This window comes from Theropithecus gelada, chromosome 18 (assembly GCF_003255815.1).
Source record: "Theropithecus gelada isolate Dixy chromosome 18, Tgel_1.0, whole genome shotgun sequence".
NCBI classification, from domain to species: Eukaryota; Metazoa; Chordata; class Mammalia; order Primates; family Cercopithecidae; genus Theropithecus; species Theropithecus gelada.
The window spans coordinates 56,556,771-56,574,513 of record NC_037686.1 but is presented as its reverse complement, the minus strand read 5'-3'; the positions used below and the strand labels follow the sequence as shown (position 1 = coordinate 56,574,513).

The window sequence follows — 17,743 nt, the reverse complement described above, 5'->3', positions numbered from 1 at the left end:
GTCATTCACAAAGTCCTGACCAGTCAGGCTGCCTCCCAAATCTGTCACCTTCATTCACTATGTGCATTCCCAAGATCCATCTTCTGGGTTAGGCCACCATCACTTCTCACCTGGACCATTGTCCAGTTCTCCCTGTCAAGTCTCGTAACACTCTAGCCCCATACCCAGAAATCAGCAAACACACGCCTTCAGAAATTCAAACCAGAGAGGTTCGCTCCTCTCCTTAGAGCCCTTCAATGCCTTTGCAGTCATCTTAGAACCACAGCAAACTCTTCATCCTACTGTCCAAGGCCCTCTGTGGCCTGCTTGCTGCCCCTCCCCAGCCCACCTTTCACTGCGCTTATGCCCTCTACATCCTTGCAGAGTCTGAGGAGCCTGTGGTCTCTCACTGTGGGCCCTGAATCATGCTGTTGCATCCACTGGAACCCTCTCTCCTTCTCCTCCCATTCCTCCTACTCCTACTCGTTGTTCCACATCTGAGCCACAGCATCCCTTCCTCCAGGAAGTCTTCCCAAACTTCAGGACTGGTGTAGAAACCCCTGCTTCACACGTCCATAGCTCATCTGCCCTTACTCATCACATTTATCTCCCTGCTATACCTGTGGAAATTGTGACCACTCCTTCTAGCCTGAGACTAAGACTCTTAGTCACACTGAAGGGTATGGTTTGAAGAGGCACAACCACGGGGTGGGAGAACAGTATAATGTAAAATAGATTGCGTTTCAAATGTCTAGAAAGAATTTCTGTTCCATCCACATTTTCCTTTCCATTCTGATCACTTTTTCTTTCTTCTCAAAGAACTAATAATATAGAGTTAGGTTATTTTGTTTAAATTATACATCATTCATTAGAGTCAAACTATTAGTCACTTTAGTTTCACTAAAGTATTCTTATATTTCAAGGACAATAGAATTCTTGTTTTGGTTCACAATGCTATAGGCAAGGAACAAAGAGTATCAAGGAATGTCCAACTATGCAATTAAGTTTTGTTAGCCAGGCTGTTACCTGTTTTATTAGGTAAGACTTCTGTGGCTTTCTTTTTTGAAGGTGCTGCTGATATCTAAGAGGAGGTTTATGTTTATAAATACTATTCTAGCCATGGGTTTTCACACATTCTAGGGTTGTCTGCAGGAATAGAAATAAAACATTAGTGTCAAGAAATGTCCAAATGATTAAAGATACATATACTACCTTTCCCTGGATAACTAGCATCAATCAGTCAGTGAAGTTGTCTACAATGTGCCAGAGATTACAAAGGGGGCAGAAGCTGTCTCTTCTCTCAGTGAGTTCATACTTAAGAGTTCATTATTTGGAGAGATTGCAATATTATTCTTGTTATATAACCTCTCAGGAAGATTATTATAAGTAACATCAAGCCAAGGGAAATCACCTAAATGTCTAAACGACCCAAACATAAGAACACATAACCATTATGGACTTGTCCAAGTTTGTAAGAGGTGTGGTGTTCCAGGAAAATCTGAGGTCATCACCGATGCTTGATCAGTCAGTAGGAATGCCAGGGAAGAAGTGAGCCATGTGACGTCTGGGGCATGAGATGAGAGGACTCTGAGCACAGCTGAGGCACAAGTGAGCATGTTATGATGGAAACAGCACACATGATCCTGGGAAATTGCCTTGCCTCTCTGAACATTATTTTTCTTACGAAATAGGAATAACAATAATCATCAGAGTAACTCCCACCTTACACAAGTGTTCTGACAATTGAGATGAAGCCTGGGAAAGTGTTTTATAAGTGATGAAGCAGGAATGGCAATGAAGAAAATGATGGTGAAGATGATGACAGTAATGCTTCGCCTGGGCATTGAGAGAGGAATGAAACACACTTCTTCCTACCCCTCGAATAACCGAAGATCCAGTAGTGCTTCTTCTCCCACCTCAGAAATCCGGATTATGCCTTCATACGGGCTTTGGCATGTGACTAGCAGGACACAGAAAGTTCTCAGGAGCCTCTGGTTGTGGAGGTGGGAATTAGGGCTGGATACAGTCTGCAGTTGTACTCTGATTTTGTTTCTTTCTTAGGACTCTAACGGAGTTTTTTCATTTAAAATGAGAAAGGGATACCTACCACATGCCATTTTCTGTCCTTAAAGAGTTTATTATCTAGTGAGATACCACTCCACACACATGCACACACATACACATATAAACATGCACACACACAAACAGGACATGGCAAGAAATCTGAACCCAGCTCTCACGCAAGGATGCACAATGTGTTCTTTGAGTCCAGCTGAGTGGAAAGCTGTACAGAGAACGTGAACATGGCCAGTTTCTTGAACAATTAAACGAGTTTTATCAAACAAAGATAGAGAGAGCATCCCAGTCAGATGGGACAAGCTAAGCAATGTGAGAGTAGTGGATTTGGTTTCCAAATAGTACAAGGTACCTTCAGGTTAGAGTCTTTGGCAGGGAGTGGCAAAAACAAATAGGAAAAGGAAGATAGTGTAACATTGTGGGAAGGCTTTGAATATTGTACTAGGAAGTTTAAACTCTATCCTGAGAGGGTGAAGAGCTGTCAGTGTTTTATAAGAATATGAACTTAATCTGATCTGTGTTTTTGGTAGAAAACTGGCATTTATAGATGAAAACATAGAATATCCTCACAACTTTAAGTTTAAAAGTCAGAGAAAAGTAAGAGTCACAAGAGACAGGTAGATCAGATACAAGACCAATCTAGAGAAGAAATGCAGCCTCAAAAAGGTCAGTGTTGGTGAAAAAGAAGAAAAGGGGATATATTCAAGAGTAGTTTTCATGGTAATACCAAAAAACAGTTCCATTGTGAAAAAGAAGGAAGATACAAGCATCATCTTGATGTTTCGTTCTTGAGTTTTAGACAGTGAACCAAAATGAGCACCAAAGACCGTCTAACAAACTCAAGGAAATGAGTATTTCCTCTTAGATATGCTTAGTTTCACTCTAGGATATTCAGGTGGATTTACCAGGAGGCAATTGTGAATCAGGATGAAGTTAAGCATATAGGTAGTTGTCATCAGCAATTATTGAAGCCATGTGACTGTATGGAATTACATATAGAAGGAATTTTGAAAAAGAGGAGAAGAACCCTGCAAATATCTGTGGTTAATAAACAGATTAAAGAATTATGACCCTGAAAGATGAAAAGTCATCTTTGTATAGAAAAGAATCCATTACAAGGTCAGTGACATGGCCTGGCCTTATACTAAAGTGGTCTTTCCATTTCAAATCATGTTTCTGAAACTAATGAGTATATTTATTCTAAAAATATACTGAGCGCCTACCATATATCAAGTATTGCTCTGGGACTGTGAGGATAATAAACAAGTCAGACATGAATCCTGTCCCAGGAAGCATGAATTTCACTGGTAAGAGAGGAGCTGAACAGATGTTATATTTGCTACCATTGAACCTGATGTTTGACAACATTCAACAGAAAAGGTCGATGATTCCACAGGCACCACAGTTTCAGAAGCTGTTTCAAGCTTATGAAAGTTCCACTTTCATGATCTAAAGCCTAGATCATGACTACACAATATAGCCATTCTCTGAATAAGTTAGGACCCTTAAACATGAGGTGGACATACGGGCAGGACCAACCAACCAAAATTGCAAGGCAAGTTTGTATTTAGTTTGGTGTGAATGGTATGCTATAGTGTGAATGTTTGTGGTCTCCCCAAGTCCCTGTGTTGATACCTAACCCCCAACACAATATGGCCACCATCTGAATACATGTTCCCATCACCTGTTTCCTAAGGTCATGCTTTGAACGGTAGTAGATGGGAACGGTAATCAGAAAAATCAATTCCTCTCTCAAAACATGCCACTTAAATTCACTCTCCATAAACGTCCCTTAAAGGTGTAATAGTTCGGGTGCTGCAGGTTAGTGGTTAAATTATTTTGGTCAAGAGATTTTCTACATATTTCAAGTCATGTCAAATTTACTAATTTATATCATATTTTTAGATTCCACAGTATTTGTTGAAAATTAGGTATCTGCCAGGTCTGGTATTAAGCACTGCAGAGCCATGCAATAGGCTATCATTGATTTATATGGTTCCTATTCAGGTAAAAGTCTTTTTTGATGAAAATATAATTCAGTGGACTCTCATTGTTTACAAATTCATAAGTAAGTTCCATGATCTTATGATTCTCAATTTATTTTTCTTCTGTTTATAAAATTACAGATGGCTTATTATAAATATTCATATATACAAATCGTTTTCCCTCATGAATTTAAATCCTACTATTTAAAATTAGTTAATCAATCTATGTATCTGTATAAGCAATTTTATGTGTAATAAATGAGCCACATTGAATCAAATCAAACATATTATAAAAGAATTCTTGCTTGCTTGCTTTGCCTAGAAAACAAAGAAAGCCCTAGTTGTCCTACAATTGGTCAGAGGAAAACAATCACACTATACAGGTATATTGTATTTCTTTATTCTGATAAATAGAGAAAAAACTTATAAACTACACAGCATATGAAATATGATTCTGTAAATCACAACTGCCAACAGTTAAAAGATCTTTAATATTTGAAAAAACTATGTACATATTAAGTCTTATTAAAGAAAGGCCAAAATTTGTCAATTGAAAGCATTAATGAAATATTTTGGTTGGTCCTCAATCCCAATTCTATATTTTTTACCATCTAGATTATACATTGATTTAAAATCAAACGTATGAAGGTAAACTCTAATATCTTCATAGGTCAACAACAAAAATTTATCCTTCACACTTATTTCTAGAAAGCAGCTGGGCTTATTTCCTAGATTGTTTACAATGAAGCTAGAATATCTGCAATAACTGTAGAGTTTCAAAAAGGATCCCTAGGGCTACTTCTACATTCTCCTTCCCAGTTGAGCACTCTCCATAATTTCCAGATGGGTCATGGAGAAGAAACGAGTGTGGGAAGAAAGACAATGAAATTAGAAATGGGCGAGGCACATGGTGGTGGAATGCTAAGAGCAGGGATCAGGACAATCAACCAGGTGTCTAGGAAGGGACAAGTCACCAGTGTCATCTGCTGACCAATGGTAGGAAGAAATAAACTCAAAGGAAACACCACATTTTTCTAATTAAACTCAAATCTATTGACTTGTGGTGGTTCTTTGATGTTGTGGGGACTGCTGTAATAGAAACCAGTTGGATTTTCAAGGGCAAGAAACTTTGCCACTGAATAAGATGATGTCATCCTTCCTGATGACAAATAGGAATGGGTGGTCGGCTCTAAACAGCGTGGACTCAGGGAGTTGCTTTTCTACAATATTACTTCCTGTGGCAGCAGTAGCCTCGGTGCCCTCCTCATTGACCTCTATGTAAGATTTGTGCATCAGTCTTGATATATACAGACGACCCCCTGAAGCAATCCCAGAGAGATCTGCTTTGGATTCATCAAAGATATCTTTCAGCCCTAGGGGTCTCAAATATTGTTTCATTTCATAATTCTTCTCTATCTTGAACTGAGGAAAAAATACCTCAACATACTTAGAGGTCATTCGCCTTGGATTGGTCCATTCCATTAGATTCTGAAAGGTCAGTTTGTTTTCAATCTGTAAAAATAATTCAAAGATAATTTAGAATCATATGGTTAAGTGATAGATGAAACAATAGCTACAAAGATACATAGTTTTCTATAATTTATCCCTTCCTGGATATTTGTGTTCAAGTACATGAATCGGTCCTTGGAAGTCTTGAAACAGAATATGATTAAAATGAATAGTTCAAGTACTTTTTAACAAATCCAATGTTTAATTTGCTCTACTAGGAGAAGGCATGATTTATTTGCATCTTAGGGCAATTCCACTCTCTGTTCACCCATGAGCAGATACAACTAAAGTGGAGCAAAAGACAGGTGAAGGAACCTGAGAATCTGAGACCATCAGAGGGAGAAAGGAGCCCAGTGGTCATTTAAATCAGTGTTTCCTAGCCATCTCCTCATCATGAAAGATAGATAAAGTAATGTTTGCAGAGCTTAGTGGAGTAAACCAAAGGGACCCCATGTGGCCTGAGGCAAGGAGCCCAGAGCTCCAGCCTCGAAGGTTTGGGTGATCAATATCTCCCAGTACAGTTACCCATACTGTATCAAATCAATTTCTTGTTCTCAACAGATGAGGCAACTGAAGTGCAGGAGGCTGTAGTTCGATATGCCTGAAGGCAAAGCAAGCAACCTTAGTTACACAGCTAGAAGAGTCCTTAGCTCTCTCTCCAGCAGCATCGCTGCCTACAAACAATTCACAAAGCCAATTAACCAGCTCTTGAATACTGAGAATTGATCACAAATTCTCAACTTAGAATAAGAAGATTTTTCAGAAACACTGTTTAGAAATCTTACGTAAGGACATTTCTTCTCAAATTCAGGCTCAACTTCAATCTTAAACAACTTTTTACTGATATTAAATTCAACTTGTATTCTTATCAAGGACCTAAATTTGTACAGTCAAATTTAGTCTAATTTGAATTTTTTGCGTTAATTATCCAGTTTTGTGGTTAATCTGTAATATAATTTTACCCTGTTGGAATTTTTTTTTCATTTAGTGCACTGAGATCCAATTTCCTCATCATTTTCTGGTTATGAAGGATTATGCAGGTATTTAAGATTGTATAGTAAGTAGGTTTATAATAGTCAGATTCGAACATTATTAGGTAAATCTATTACAGAAAAGGAAAATTCAGACAGTAAGTGCAAGAACAAAACTATGTTGTTAGCTTACTTTGTCTGGGCTACTTTTTCTGTTGCAGATTATTTCAAGTTAAACTAATTGCTGTATGCTAAAATCGGATTATTATGAAGATTATCAAGTGAATAATAAATTTAATATGAGGACCAATATTTTATATGGTCATACTTTAGATTTAATAGTACCAATGTTATGACATTTCTCTTGCTTCTCATGTCAAAACAATTTAGATGAAAATGTAATGAAAGAAAGTTATTGCTAAAATTTAGTAGTCTTTGTCTATGTAGAAAGTGTCATTCCAAAGCTTTACAGTCATGTTTTTAAATCATAGTAATGTCCCTTGGATGGTAGGCATGTCTATTTCTTTATATTCATTCCACTGTCCTGTTATTCCACAGCAAATATTCATTATTGTCCAAGTCAAAACAAAACGAATACTTTTAAGTGTAGTTGTAACTTTTCAGTGTAGCTGACATACATATATGTGTGTGCACATACATACACACAAATATGCATATCTACACATACGTGTCTATCAGAAAAATTGACTAAATTCTATCAACCTCCCTTCCCTATCTCCCATGCTTGTTGTAAATATCAAACAAGATAATGTAAATGAAGCTCAGAACACATGGCCTGGGATGTAGTAGGTGCTAAATAAATGGCACCTATTATTCCTTTTAAATGAGAGAATAGAGAAGAGAGATGAGTCCAGGCCTCTGAGATTGCAGATCAAACTCGAAGAGCCAAGTTCAGGAGGAGGAAAAGCAGAAAAAGGACTGAAAAAAGATCAGGCTTTGAGATACAGTGATGGTGTCTGGCTTGCACGGCCCCCACCGTCTTCCCATTGCACTGTGTTGGTCCATTTCTCCTGCCACATCAGTCACAGGGCAGTCCCTAAACTCTGCTTTTCACTTGAGACACAGCAGCATGGAGGTATGAAACTGCCTTTGGAAATTACAACAGTAGGAAATCTGACATAGTTGACTCCATCTTGCTGCTAACCTCCAAGCTGTTGTTGGTCATTCTTTGGCATAGGCTAAGCTAACTTTGGAAGAAATTTAGTTTATAGTTTAAATGTAAAGCAAGAATCATAATAGCCCTTCCCAAAACTAAACCACCTTTGTAAAACTAATGAAAGACCGCATGGTTATGATTATGAGAGAGGCCTGAATTCCCCCACGATGTAGGCATAGTAAACATTAACCAATCATTGTTATGGAGGCCATAAAATTTGTAACTCCACGAATGACTCTTGTAGATAATATCACTATTGTAGAACCTAAGACTGGCCTTTTGAAATGTCTTTTCAGACTTTTACATTTCTGACACTAACTCCACTTGGACTCATGACTCATGACTCAACCGGTCCTGTGGCCCCCGCAGAGTCCAAAGGTGGACTCAGTGCATGAGAACAGTTTTACACACACTTGTGATTACATCCCCACCCAATCAACAGCACTTATTCCCTAGACCCCTGCCCGCCAAACTATCCTTGAAAACTCCTAACCTCCAAACCTTCAGGGAGATTGATTTGAGTAGTAGTGATCTCATCTCCCAGGTGGCATGGTCGGCTTCGCATCAATTAAACTCTCTTTACTACAATGCTGTGCCCTCAGTGACTTGATTTTTCCTGTGCAATAGGCAGGGAGACCCTCTTGTGCAATTACAGTGAGACCATACATTTTAATTCTCAAAGGCTCAGGTCTGTATCACATCATACCTGCCTAAAGATGCTCAGTCTAGCAAAATTTCAATAACACATAAAAGACTGTATTCATGACCGAACACCAAAAATACCTAAACTCACGTCTTTTTAATTCCATAGCTGACATTTGAGAGGGTTCCAACTTGATCAGTATTCAACTAAAATTATGCTAAACTGAGTTAAGTCAATCTCAGCAACTATAATGGTGTCTGGCTCGTACAAGGTACTCCTTAAATATTTGTCAAATCATTTAACAAGCAGGTAAGTCTGTAATATCTCAATACCCTGAAATCTTGCAGTTTATCAATGAAAACTGAATCAGCAGTATCCTAAAAGTCTTATTTCCCAGTAGTGAAAATGACAGTTGTAACTTACTTCAGAGAGGTCATTGTCAGGCAGCAGAACGTACATGTTTATGCCACCATTGTATCTGAGCTCAAGAACCTTCATTGACGGGTCCTCAATAACAGACAAATTGAACTTCCGCTCCTGGTGCATCATGGCCACTGACTTCCCAGAGCACTGAAAGTCAAGTCACAAAAAATTATTTATAATCCCACTTCATTTTACTTATTAACCAAATACATATAAGACTATTGTACTTGGTCAATAAATGATTGCTCAGTTGATCCTGCAGATTTTTTCCTGACAAGTTACCAACAGTGGTTGCATTGGTGCAAATCTTAGTAGTAAAGCCAAGACTTCAAGTTTGATTCCTTGAGTTTAAAATGTCCTAACTGTGTGACCTTGGGTGAGTTACTGTGCCTCTCTGTGCCTCCATTTCCTCATTTATAGAATGGGAGTGACTATAATCCCTGCTATACAGAATTGTTGTGAGGATTACGTGAATTAATATGTCTAGCACTTGGAACATTGCCTTGCACTCAGTCTTTTAACTGAAAAGTCTCTATAATAAGTAATGAAAATGTACTAAATAACATTAAAGTGAAAAATGAATGCTATAGGTTTTTTTTCTCTTCTCAGAAGTAAAATACAGACTAGTACTAACAAAATTACACAGTTTAAGACCAGGTACAGTGGCTCATGCCTGTAATCCCAGCACTTTGGGAGGTCCGGGGAAACTACTTGAGCCTGGGAGCTCAAGACCAGCCTGAGCAACATGGCGAGACCGCATCTCCACTAAAAATCAAAAATAAAAAAAAATAGCTGGGTGTGGTGGAACATGCCTGTAGTCCCAGCTACTTGGGAGGCTGAGGTGGGAGGATCACCTGAGCCCAAGAAGTCAAGGCTAGAGTGAGCAGTGATTCCACCACTGCACTCCAGCCTGGGCAACAGAGTGAGACCCTGTCTCAAAAAACAAACAACAACAACAACAACAAAAACACAATTTAAGCATGAGGTCTTGGAAAAATAAAAATTCCTGCAAGGTATTTGATAATGTCCTTCAAATTCACCAGGGCAAAAAAAAAACAAAAACAAAAAGTAGCTCTTATCTTGAGAATATCATTTATAGATTTAGAGACACCATTGAGGTACAATAAACTTTCTCCTAGTGATGTTATAATCTGCAAACTTGTCAACATTTCTGTAATATCCCCTTTTAAGAACAAACATCCTACATGGGGAGGACAGATAATTCTCTGTCCTTGAACTGAAGGTCCTTCTCTCTCTGGAAAGGTTGCCTTTTTTGACTTAGAGTCCAATCCTCAGAAAGAACATACATGAAATCTATCTGCTTAGTGAGACAGGTCCACAGAATTGAGCCTGATACACATGGGGACTGGGATGTGACAGACAGGATGTCTCACTGGGGCAGGGGAAGAATCACACATCCGGGTTATGCTGAAGAGATTATGTTACCAATTTTTAATATGACAGAACTAACATTGACATCAGAGATCCAGATTCCATAGCATGTTACATTACAAGCTGTCTGTTACAGCTACATTACATAGGGTGTGTGGACCAGCAGGGAGAGTGTTTAAAACAATGTTATTCTATAGTAATGCTTTTTAAAATAAAAAAAAATAGGAGAAAGGAATAACACAGGAAACAGGAATGCAGCTTCTGTGAAGCAAGGCAGGAATCCTAACACAATATTCCTGACTGCAAGAGCTTTGTTGTTTCTGCTGTACAAAGATTACTGTGTACAAACTGGTTTTAAAACCCAAGAATATATGTTTTATAAAGGTTGGTAATAAGATGTTTTAGATCAAAAACAGAACTAAGTGAAGAAATACATATGGCTTATTCTTGGAAATGCATACCTTTACTAAACATAGCTTTTCCCCTTGTAAAAGAAAACGCATTTCCTACTGTGACTCAGGAAAATCATTGATAGTAAATGATTTTAAGTGCAGACCCCATGGTTAAAATAATGAAAAATGAAAAATACACTTTTGTCATATGTTTTCTTATAGGCCTCCAATTATAATATCTTAAGACACATTCATGCCACTTCTTTCCATTTTGAATGTATTTTAAAGAATACCAATTTACAAGACACCTTTGGCGATGTTTCATAGCCTGCATGACAGGGAAAATAGAAAGTTTGCTTTGTAAAGCAACTGACCATACAATATTGGTAATGCAAAAGAAGAAATGAGTTTAAAACGGTGAATCCAGAGTTTACTATGTAACTATCACAGTCCTGCAAAGGAATACTATTGAGGAAAAATTCTAAATTAAACAGGAGATTGACAACATACCTTGGGAGATTTGAAACGGCAATTTGTGGTTTCACTCTTGGTGAAGGCTGATTGCCACTTGCCTTTGAAGTACACAGCGTTCACCAGCACCATTACAGCAGATGAGCTGATGCCACCGTCACCAATCACGTTCTTGATTTTGCCTTTTGAAAAAAAAAAAATTGAGGGGAGAAAGGTTTATTTTAATATGATTTTTAAAATGATTTAAAAGACAATTGGTATGAAGTTTTTTCTTATCACATAATAACACCAATAAGAATATTAAGAATAACCTATGAGCAATTAATGTGTCCAGCACTTTCTAAACCCTTTAGATGCAATCTTTGGTTTAACCCTCACATAATCCCTGTGAGGTAGGCATTATTATTGTCTCCATTTCCTGTTGGTGAAGCTAAGGCACAAAGAGATTAAGACACACAACAAGAAAATGATAGCAATAGGATTCCAACCCAGGAAGACAACCCTAGAGTCCCTGCTCGTAGGTACCAAAATGCCTTTACTGCATTGACTAGGCCACCTTTTGCTACTACAGTACTTCAATCCATTGAAAGGGTAATACCCTCCTTCATTCTACAGTAACGAGATTTTTGCTGGACGCTATGCACTATTCTGCGTATTTGAATTACAAATGTGAAAGACATAGCCTGTGCCATCATTGAGCTCCCAGTCCAGCACAGAAGCGTCAACATCCGAAGAGCAGTTGTAACCCACCAGTAACATCGAGGTCTGATCTCAGTGCACTGTGAGAGCACAGATTAAAGGCACCCAACTTTTTCTGTGGTGTTCTGCTTTAGCTGAAGGACAGTGGGGAGCAGGGAGAGCTTCCATAAAGCAGAGACTATTTATTCAAAGGCACAGAAGCCTGGAAGGGCAAGGTGTATTTGTCGGGGAGAATAAGTTGGCAAGATTGGAAGCAAGGGCCTGATAATGAAGAGGCTTGAATGTCTGGTAAGAATTTTGTATTATTTTGAAGGTGATGGAAAATAATTGCTCAGGATTCATTGAAAGACAAGAAAGGTCACGGTCATGATGGATCTGATTTGCCTTTCAAAAGGATGGTTCTGGTATTGTGTGGAGGATATGGGCTTCAAGACCTGGGTAGGGTTGTTTAGAATACTGGCAACATTTTAAAGGGTTTCCTCAAATAAATATTGAGTACATATGCATATGAAAAATTAGAGTAATTATGCATAGATTTGCACAAGAAAGGAAGACAGAGAAATAACTACTCTAAATAGAAAAAATTGTTAGCAATCTGATACCCTTATATTATATACTAAATAGAATCCCACCTAGCTTTTAGAAAAGGCATAATTACATAGTTTCTCTTGATTTATAAGTGTTATATTTGAAACATGTAATGGCTAAACATCAAAGTAACCCACTATGAATATAATGAGGAATGAATGAATAAAAAGAAAATTTATACACTGCATTCTTAGTCCCAGGACTAAGTGTGTGCTGCTGAAAGTTTGCATTTAAAGTGCGAGATATATTTATCTCATATTTCTGAGGCATAGCTAGGCTCAGTAAATGCAGGTACAATGTTTAGAGTACAAATCAAGGCCAGCCCTTAGGTAATGAAACAACTAGTAGCTTTGGAATTGGTTGATGAACAAAGCAAGCATTAATAAATTTCTTTATTTGCTTTGCACTAAACCAGAACATTAGCTGGAATTCAGTTTTTAGTTGTGACAGAGACTTACCAATAAAGAGCTGTACTTTTTCTGGAAGGTACTACCTTTGTTACATAAATTATTTTGGTAATTAAAGAACATTTTAAAATGAGAGATATAGTATATATCCTTGGAAAAAGCAATGTTATGAAAATATATTTCTTTGACGGTAGAATGTTATAACTTTAATAAGATTCAGTCCATAAAGGAAAAATAAAGTATGAAAATCCACCCTATCTTTAAAAAATAGGTTGATTATTAAATGAAATGCTATGCTGTGGTCATTGAAAATAATAATGTGGTCATTGAAAGTAATGTCAATAAAATAATAACTTAGTTTTTGTTCACTAACTAGGGTGAGATATTGAGGTTAATTTATCAAATTAACTCAGCTTGTTATTAATTTATGAAATGATCACAATAATATGTTTGTCCTGAAGGTTTTACCAATGAAATGAGAAAATGTAAAAGACTGAACTTCTGAAAAGTGCAAAGCATTCAAATTATTAAAATTATTCAAAACCACATTGCAGAAAAATACTAAAGCCATTTTAAGTAGCAGCAATCATTATTTTGAACTAGGAGCTCTTCCATGTATGTACAAAAGACTCCCAGCTTTTGTTCTCAGTATTAACATATAACTGACAAATCTTGTAGAAAAATAGGGTATTTCAATACTCACCATGTGTTTCACTTTCAACCCACTTATTAATTTTACGTCTAGTGTCTTCTAAATGATTTGTAAAGTCAACTCGCTCCACTTTGGCATCGTATAATTTTTCGGCACACTCAATGTAGTCCTACAAAGAAGAATATGTCTTGCATTTACAAATCATCACCAACTAAGTATATAAGAAATGTATTTTTGAACTTTTTATTTTCACTGCTTTATTCAAAGGTTCAACTCTGCCTCAAAGATAAGTATGTAAATATAGGGATATATGGAAATTGGGCTGGAAGGGGATCTGGTGAATTTGAAGTTGAATTTGTACAGCAAATACTCTGTTTAAACTTAAGTTTATCTGAAATGGATTTGAGGAGGCTAATAGAGAATAGATAACGTCCACCCTTTTACCACTGCTTTCTCATATTAAATAACTCAACAGCCTCCTAACCAGTCTCCCTTGCCTGTGTCATCCCTTCCTGCTGCAAATTTTTCAAGGCTACATTATTGCACTCAAGACAAAGCTCAAGCCCTTGAACCTTGCCGACAAGGCTCTGCTGATCCCCACCCTGCTTACGTCATAGCCACTTTCTCCTTAGTCTGCTCTCCCACCATACCACATTCCTGACAGTTTCTCAAAAATGCCATGTGTCATCTCTCACTAGAGGTGTTTGAACAACGTTCCTTCTGCCTGAAATGGCCCATATACCTCATGATTATGTCTTACCCATTGTCTAGTTCCAAGTATGGCTGTCTGTCCTTGACAGATATCTTCTCTAGGTTCCACGTACATTTTCTTTCTTTCTTTTTTTTTTTTTTTTTTCCTTTTTTTGAGATGATGTCTCACTCTCGTCCCCTTGCAGGCTGAAGTGCAATGGCGTGATCTCGGCTCACTGCAACCTCTGCCTCCTGGGTTCAAGCGATTCTCCTGCCTCAGCTTCCCAAGTAGCTGGGATTACAGGTGCCTGCCACCATGTCCGGCTAATTTTTGTATTTTTAGAGATGGGGTTTCACCATGTTGGTCAAGCTGGTTTTGAATTCCTGACCTCAGGTGATCCGCCCGCCTCAGCCTCCCAAAGTGCTGGGATTATAGGCATGAGCTACCGCGCCCGGTCCCACCTACATTTTCTAATAGTCTGTTTACCTTGATTTTTTTCTTAACAGCTGTTGTCATAATACATCCTTTTTACCTTTGAGATTGTCTGAGTCCTTCACAAAACAGCAAATTCTGTGAAGTCAAGACTATATATGCCTTGCTTATGATTTTATTCCCAGTACCTAGCACATTGCCCTGGACATAATAGTTGCCTAAGAAATACTTGCGGCCGGACGCGGTGGCGCAAGCCTGTAATCCCAGCACTTTGGGAGGCCGAGAGGGGCGGATCACGAGGTCAGGAGATCGAGACCATCCTGGCTAACCCGGTGAAACCCCGTCTCTACTAAAAAATACAAAAAATTAGCCGGGCGAGGTGGCGGCGCCTGTAGTCCCAGCTACTTGGGAGGCTGAGGCAGGGGAATGGCGGGAACCCGGGAGGCGGAGCTTGCAGTGAGCCGAGATCCGACCACTGCACTCCTGCCTGGGCGACAGAGCGAGACTCCGTCTCAAAAAAAAGAAAAGAAAAGAAATGCTTGCTGTTTTTAATTTTTAAAAAGTCACAATGATCTAATTTATCAATACATTAGTAATTCAACAAATATACACATATATATCTTTGTGGAAAGATGTTCAGAATTAGAAGACAAAGATGTATTACGAACCAGGTATTGTTAGTGGATTTCCTATTAAAGTTTATAGGATTTCATCCTAATAATGAAGATTCACTAGTTGTCCTTTGTCTATCCACAGGAAAAGACTAGCTCTCTAATGCAAGCTTTGTGTGTGATTTCCTTGGATACAGCTCTTTTCATCTACTGATTAATTCATTCTTCTATCCACACATCCATTCATCCACCCACTTTGACACAAAGAGTAGTTTTAAGTAGTCCATGGCCCAGGAAGGTTGATACGTGCAAGAGGTTGATACATGGAAGATGTCAGCAAGGAATAAAGATAGCAGTCGGAAGGGACAGGATAGTTACATAGATGTTGCTATTCTCTACCACTTCCAAGAAACTCAGACCAGACATAGGGGCTCATGCCTGTAATCCCAGCACTTTGGGGGGCTAATGTGGGCAGATCACCTGAGGTCAAGAGTTCGAGACCAGCCTGGCCAACATGGCAAAAACCTGTCTCTACTAAAAATACAAAAAAAAAAAAAAATAGCAGGATGTGGTGGCACGTGCCTGTAATCCCAGCTACTTGGGAGGCTGAGGCAGGAGAATTGCTTGAACCCGAGAGGCAGAGGCTGTAGTGAGCCAAGATTGTGCCAATGCACTCCAACCCAGGCAACAGTACCAGACTCTGTCTAAAAGAGAGAAAGAGAGAGAGAGAGAGAGAGAGAGAGAGAAAGAGAGAGAAACTCTAGAAGAGCTAGAAGCCACTAAGCATTTATACTTTTTAAAAAAGTCCAACTAGTATGTCATCTTGATCTCCTTCTAAGACTTGTCTATGTCCTTAAAAAATACATAAAACTTAAGTGACATAAAAAATAAAATTTGGCCAGGCAAGATGGCTCATGCCTGTAGTTCCAGCAATTTGGGAGGCTGAAGCAAGAGGATCACTTGAGCCCAGGAGTTCAAGACCAACCTGGGCAACATAGAGAGAACTTTTCTCAACAACAGAAAATTTAGCTGGGCATAGTAGCACGCACCTGAGGTTGCAGCTACTCAGGAAGCTGAGGTGGGATTACTGCTTGAGCCCAGAATGTGTTTCCTGCCATGGATACCCCTAAATGGGCTGACTGCTCCTCCATTCCATTTACAGCTCGACATCCCTACCAATGGACACATTCTCTTCTGTTTTGAAGCCTGTCAGTCTAGTGAACCTGAATATGTGGATTAATTGGGTAAAAAGTTGAACTTTGGAAATGGTGATTTTTCAAGACATCTGAGAACATAATAAGTAGCAACGAGAAACAAAACCCTCTTTGTATGACTCAGCAAAAAGACACAAGCCTTTGTTCAGATAATGGGTTTAACAAGATTCAGGTCCTTCTAACAGAGGCAGTTTCACCTACCTTATGAAAGCCATACACTTTTTCCGCAAAAAGACCATTCACAATGCTGAGATCATAATCCTTGTGGGATGCATTTATATCAGAAAAAACTCTTTTCAGTTGAGACTGGAACCCTGGCTGTTATTAAAAAGATGTATAAAAATTTAATTTTGGACTGCAAAGATATGCATAATCTCATTTACACATAAAATAGAACATGCATATTATACCATAAAACAATTTTTAAAAATACTTTAAAAACAGCAAACAAGGCCACATACATCTGTGTCTTACCCTTTCTCAAAATAGTGTCTGTGATCAAATGAAATAATTTACTAAATACTTGGCCTTAAAATAAAATTGTTAACAGAAGATAATGATTTTGCATAATATATATATTAAATAATTAATTTTACCAATGTAAGTTGTCTATGAATATACAAAGAAAAAGGCAAAACATTTAACGTCATCCTTTCTTGCCAAAATATGGCCAATATGTAAATAAAATGTTAGTAAATTAATAAATAACAAGTAAATTATCAAAAATTCTACTTGAAAAATCCACAATCTGGAAATCTGAATAAAGCATGTTTCTTAGCTTTGAAAGGATAGTTCCACATTCTCCAACCTCCATCTCTTGGGCTCAAGCTAACCTCCCCCATAGCCCCCCAAGTAGCTGGGACTATAAGCTAATTTTTGTGTATTTTGCACAGATGGGGTTTTGCCATGTTGCCTAGGCTGGTCTGGAACTCTGGGGCTCCAGTGATCCACCCGCCTCAGCCTCCCAAAGTTCTAGTATTACAGGCGTGAGCCCCTGCACCTGGCTCACCATCTCTTTTTCTAAAAGAACGTATTGTCTTTACCTGACTATTAGAAGAGTTTCCATATCCTGAAGCAGTGTTAACGTGAAGCACCTGTAAACAGGGCACAAAGAAAGCAATCATTAGAATCAGGGGTTACGAGAACAGTTTGCAAGAGGTTTTAAAAATAAAAATATTATTTCCCAATAAATGTGTCTAATTGCCATTCCAAGTTCATTAGTGTCTTAGAGCTGATTCTCCCCATGACTCTGAATGCACATCAACAGGCATACTTGGTTTTAATTTTTATTGCATTTTCTTTCTTTACCACAACTTGATTTTCTCTTAGGTTTACCAGGATTTTGGAATCTGTGTCAATTTACATAAATGCTATAGTGACATCGCTTCCGGTTAAATCATGCTTGTCCAGTAGTCAGTCCACACACGGATG

At 38.3% G+C, this 17,743-nt stretch overlaps 1 protein-coding gene across 2 annotated transcripts in view; it reads right to left on the bottom strand.

Moving 5' to 3' along the window:
* Positions 1-4,424: 4,424 nt before the first annotated feature.
* Positions 4,425-17,743, bottom strand: part of SERPINB7 (serpin family B member 7) — a 54,353-nt gene continuing 41,034 nt past the window's right edge. For both annotated transcript variants that reach the window (XM_025365373.1, XM_025365372.1), the window contains exons 3-8: positions 17,356-17,406; positions 16,514-16,630; positions 13,416-13,533; positions 11,058-11,200; positions 8,764-8,910; positions 4,425-5,552 (exon numbers count right to left, since the gene is read on the bottom strand). In XM_025365373.1, the coding sequence (XP_025221158.1) occupies positions 5,154-5,552; positions 8,764-8,910; positions 11,058-11,200; positions 13,416-13,533; positions 16,514-16,630; positions 17,356-17,406 (975 nt within the window). In that variant the 3' untranslated portion in view covers positions 4,425-5,153. The remainder of the gene's footprint in view (positions 5,553-8,763; positions 8,911-11,057; positions 11,201-13,415; positions 13,534-16,513; positions 16,631-17,355; positions 17,407-17,743) is intronic.